A 2,205-nucleotide genomic window follows, 5' to 3' on the forward strand; every position below is an offset into this window, starting at 1 on the left:
TTTTTTGATATTGACCTGCTCATATGTATACAGTGCCACAGAACTGTGCACCTCACCCCTCTTTCTTCTTTCCCCACATGTCTGCACTGGGTAGGAGATGCTCTCAATCTCTTTGTACATGTGTATAGTGACAATAAAAGGCATTCTAGTCAATCAGTTTAGAGGGTCAAGAACAGCAGGGAGAGAACACGCCTATTGGGGAGGCCTTTGCTGGTAGTTTGTGTGTGGGATGTGGTGCTTCTTGGCCTCACCTGCTGCTGAGAAGTGAGCTACCAGATCTTTTTTTTTTTTTTTTTTTCCATTGTACACATTTATTTCTTACTGTTTAACAGATCATTTCTTTTTACTTAATACAGTAAAAAGAAACATTTTGTCATGTAGAAAAACTGATTTTCACTGTACATCTTCAGCTTCAACTTTCAATCCTTCAAACAATGGAAAAGCCATTTAATTGTACAAGTGTTAAGTAAAAACGGATTTCATGTTTGATTAAGCAGAAATTCTAAAACTGGTTCAGTTGCTAAAACCTCTGACTGTTTCAATAAGTGTTAAAGAAAAAGAGGATAAACTGAGAAAACTACTAAAACTGCTTCACATCCATGTGGTTGTGGATCAGATTTATAAGACAGCATAATATCAAAATAGATTGACACTCTGATAGTGCTGCCACATCTAAAACAGTTTGTCTTTTAATCCTTTTCACATGTGCAGTCTCCACGGTGCCTGTTATTTCCTTGAACAGTAATGAGAAGAAAGACTGAAATTTACAGCCTTTCTACATATCAGTGTTTTTTTGTTAATTAGGCAGGTGACCATCAAAAATACATTTAGTGCAAAGACATCTATAAAATGTAAATCATCTGGGAAATGCAGATAAATAATAAAACATCATATCCGCTCACATCAATAGACATGTTTTCAGACAACTCCAAATAAAACACAAATTTCAGTAAAAATTAAACATTTTTTTGGACTTATTTTAAAAAATGGATGTCAAACAATGGGTGTGACACTTAGCTGTGTGTGAAACTATTTTCTGATCGAATAAAACAAAAATTAGTTCCTTTTAAAATAACAACACTATAAATTTTTTTTCGGATTTTGGTCAGTTTGAAACCGTAAATCAGAGGATTCATAATAGGAGGAATGACAAGAACTTCTATTGCTACAAAGTTTTGAAGGGTCCGAGGCAACTCTTTCGAACCCAGTCGCATACTTATAACATCAGTAAGTACTGCCACAACAAAAGTAAATAATGAGATGAGATGTGGGACACATGTTTGCATGAACTTTGCCCTGTTTTCTATAGACTTTACACATGTTTGAATGATATACATATAGGACCAAACTATAAAAACACCATGAAGCAAATAAATAATTATTGTAATATTTGCAAATATGCCATTAACTATAGTTTGTGCTGGAAAACAAGCGAGTTGAACAATAATCCAGTTCACACAGAAGAGTGTGGAAAGATACGGGCTGCATAACTTCAGTCTGGATGTTAGAAAGGCATTCACAGCCATAATGCAGAAATTTGTGAACCACAAAAAACATGCAAACCTTATGACTCTTTGCTTTGACATGATAGAGTGGTACTTCAGTGGCTGACATATGGCCACATATCTGTCATATGCCATGAATGCAAGAATTGAGAGTTCGCCGAAGAGAAAAGAATAAATCACCTTAGTCTGAATAAGGCAACCATAATATGAAATGAGATGAACATCAGAGAGGAGATCCCAGAGAAATTTGGGAAAGAAACCTGCTGTTCCATAAAGTGCATTGATGCAAAAGACACAGAGCAGAATATACATTGATTCATGGAGGTTGCTGTCCAAGATGATGATCACAATGAGAGAAACATTTAGCAGGCAAATGATGCAGTAGCAAAACAAACTGAGGAAAAAGAGAACAAACCTGTGACTGACTGTTTCATTGAAACCTGAAAGAAAAAACATTGTTATTACAGAAACATTATTCATTGTGATTGAGAGACCTAAGTGAAGCCTAGTCGCTCACTGTATCTGGTCTCTGTTCTCCTCTCTCCTCTATCAGGTACAGATAACAGCAACACGTGAGCTGGGATTTCAAACCAGCCAATCATTGATCTGGAATGAAAGCTCACAGCTTTGGAAGATCACAGGGGATTTAATATGTATCATGTACTAAACACATAATAAAACAAACCTGCAGGTTCTTGAA

General features: G+C 35.9%; 1 protein-coding gene across 1 annotated transcript; it reads right to left on the reverse strand.

Moving 5' to 3' along the window:
• Positions 1 to 1,013: 1,013 nt before the first annotated feature.
• Positions 1,014 to 1,985, reverse strand: LOC146616631 (olfactory receptor 2K2-like). Its single transcript, XM_085374912.1, has one exon. The coding sequence runs from the start codon at positions 1,983 to 1,985 to the stop codon at positions 1,014 to 1,016; it is 972 nt and encodes a 323-aa protein (XP_085231038.1).
• Positions 1,986 to 2,205: the final 220 nt, after the last annotated feature.

This window comes from Diplotaxodon limnothrissa, linkage group LG16, assembly GCF_057381915.1.
Source record: "Diplotaxodon limnothrissa isolate DT_005_m linkage group LG16, D_limnothrissa_male_GT1.1, whole genome shotgun sequence".
In the NCBI taxonomy this organism is placed as follows: domain Eukaryota; kingdom Metazoa; phylum Chordata; class Actinopteri; order Cichliformes; family Cichlidae; genus Diplotaxodon; species Diplotaxodon limnothrissa.